This window comes from Borostomias antarcticus, assembly GCF_949987555.1.
Source record: "Borostomias antarcticus genome assembly, chromosome: 2".
Lineage (NCBI taxonomy): Eukaryota > Metazoa > Chordata > Actinopteri > Stomiiformes > Stomiidae > Borostomias > Borostomias antarcticus.
The window spans coordinates 5,288,165-5,290,664 of NC_140235.1; the positions used below are offsets into that span (position 1 = coordinate 5,288,165).

The following is a 2,500-nucleotide window of genomic DNA, read 5'->3' on the forward strand; positions in this document are numbered from 1 at the left end:
GTGCGTTGTGTGTCTTGTGTCCCCACAGGAAGTCCATATGGCTTAGAATACTAGACCGTGAGGAGTACGATAAGCAGTGCTCCTTCTACGTCCAGTTGCTGACCCCCCAGTGGAGACGGAGGGGACGGACAGGTGTGAGAGGATACACTGAACCCCCCCCCCCCCCCCCCCCCTCCCCCCCGTAGCCCCCCACGACCCGGAGACCTGACATGACCGCCGGTATCAGCAACACGGCGACATTCGAGAGTCCGGCTTGTAACTCTGCCCTGCCAGCGGCCTATCAGGAGGCTGTCTCAGGGGAGGGGCGTCGCCGTGTTGCCTGGGCCTGTCAGATCTAACGGGGTTGAGCGGCGGATCTACGCGCCGGGGGCCCTCTGCTAGCTCCTCCTCTTCTAGCCCCTCCCCTTCTAGCTCCTCCCCTTCTAGCTCCTCCTCTTCTAGCTCCTCCTCTTCTAGCTCCTCCGCCACTTTCTTAACTTCCTTCCCGGCTTCTCTCCTCCGTTCTGTCCCTCTTCCCGCCCAAGTCTCTATTGGACTCAGTGTACTCACACCTCTCCTTTCTCTCTCTCTCCCTCTCTCTCCCTCTCTCTCTCTCTCTCTCTCTCTCTCTCTCTCCCTCTCTCTCTCTCTCTCTCTCTCTCTCTCTCTCTCTCCCTCCCTCTCTCTCTCTCTCTCTCTCTCTCTCTCTTTCCCGGCTGGCTAACCGACTGACATTCTCACTTTGCTTACTGTAACTTTCTGTGTCTGAGGACTCAGCTCTCGCACCTCCACACATGCTGCTCTATCACTCACTCTAGGCCTCAGCCCAGGGGACCTAGTACACCCAGCTAGTACACACAGCTAGTACACACAGCTAGTACACACAGCTAGTACATACAGCTAGTACACACAGCTAGTACACCCAGCTAGTACACAGAGCTAGTACACACAGCTAGTACACACAGCTAGTACACAGAGCTAGTACACACAGCTAGTACACACAGCTAGTACATACAGCTAGTACACACAGCTAGTACACATAGCTAGTACACACAGCTAGTGCATACACCTAGTACACACAGCTAGTACACACAGCTAGTAGATACAGCTACTACACACAGCTAGTACATACAGCTAGTACACACAGCTAGTACATACAGCTAGTACACACAGCTAGTACACACAGATAGTACAGTACAGCTAGTACACACAGCTAGTACATACAGCTACTACACACAGCTAGTACACACATCTAGTACACACAGCTAGTTCACACAGCTAGTGCATACAGCTAGTACACACAGCTAGTAGATGCAGCTACTACACACAGCTAGTACATACAGCTAGTACATACAGCTAGTACACACAGCTAGTACACACAGCTAGTACAGTACAGCTAGTACATACAGCTAGTACACATATTCAGTATACACACAGCTAGTACACACAGCTAATACACACAGCTAGTACAAGCCAGTACATACATCTAGTACACACAGATAGCACAAACAGCTAGTACACACAACGTGTACACACAGGCCCTATTTGGTCAAATGGGTGCAGAGTCTACTCAAAATACTTTACTGTAAAAACATGACACTGATTCCTAAAGACAGTATGAACATTGCAAAGACATCTGCATCTACCCCACCAAAATAGGGCAGTGGTTGTACACTGGCTGTTGTGTACTCAGACCCTCACAATCACAATCTTCTTTATGATTACTAGAGATGAGAGTGCAGATAGGAGCCAAATGGTGACATCTTCAGATAAATCAATGGAGATGATATGTTATATCGACAAGCACTTCTAGCCAAGAGTGTGGTGGTGTGTTATGTGCATGTGTGTGTGTTCCATTGTGTCTGTCCAGTACCTGCCCCCCACCCCCACCTCCCTCCACACACACACACACACACACAGTGTACACAAATCATACTAATCTGAACCCAGTCAGACCTATGATGAATTTTCCATCTCTCTGTCCCATCTGTTTCTTGTCGTTCCTTCTTATCCAGCGTTCTCAACAGTTATCTGCTCCATCCAGCCGTTAATACCTGCTGCGTTTACCACAGCTCATAAACACTGCAGATTGCCTCTGATCTGTGTGTGTGTGTGCGTGCGTGTGTGTGTGTGTGTGTGTGTGTGTGTGTGTGTGTGTGATGATCAAACAGTCACTCCCCACTTCCCACCAAACTAGGACGACCTAGCTAGTCACACCAGGGATCAGACACACACACACACACACACACACACACACACACACACACACACACACACACACACACAGACAGCCAAGAGTTCCCGACAGTGGTTGGTAGCGTGTGCTGCTCCGTCGTGAGGTCCTGACAGTAAAAGACTGTATTTTATAACCCGGGCCGATGTGAGCGTCCCTGTTCCAGTACACGGCCTGCTGACCCCGCCCCCCCCCCCGGCCCGCCCCTCGGCCCCCCCGGCCCCCCGTCTCAGCCCGCGGCAGAGCGAGCTCTGCTAATGTGTTTACTCTGGACGCTCTTACTGCCAG

General features: G+C 51.2%; 1 protein-coding gene across 1 annotated transcript in view; it reads left to right on the plus strand.

Moving 5' to 3' along the window:
• slc8a1b (solute carrier family 8 member 1b) overlaps window positions 1-2,500 on the plus strand; it is a gene marked incomplete at both ends in the record, with an annotated part of 50,983 nt that overhangs the window by 17,654 nt on the left and 30,829 nt on the right. Inside the window, one exon of the mRNA XM_084449212.1 lies at window positions 29-132. Within this exon, the coding sequence (XP_084305338.1) occupies window positions 29-132 (104 nt within the window). The remainder of the gene's footprint in view (window positions 1-28; window positions 133-2,500) is intronic.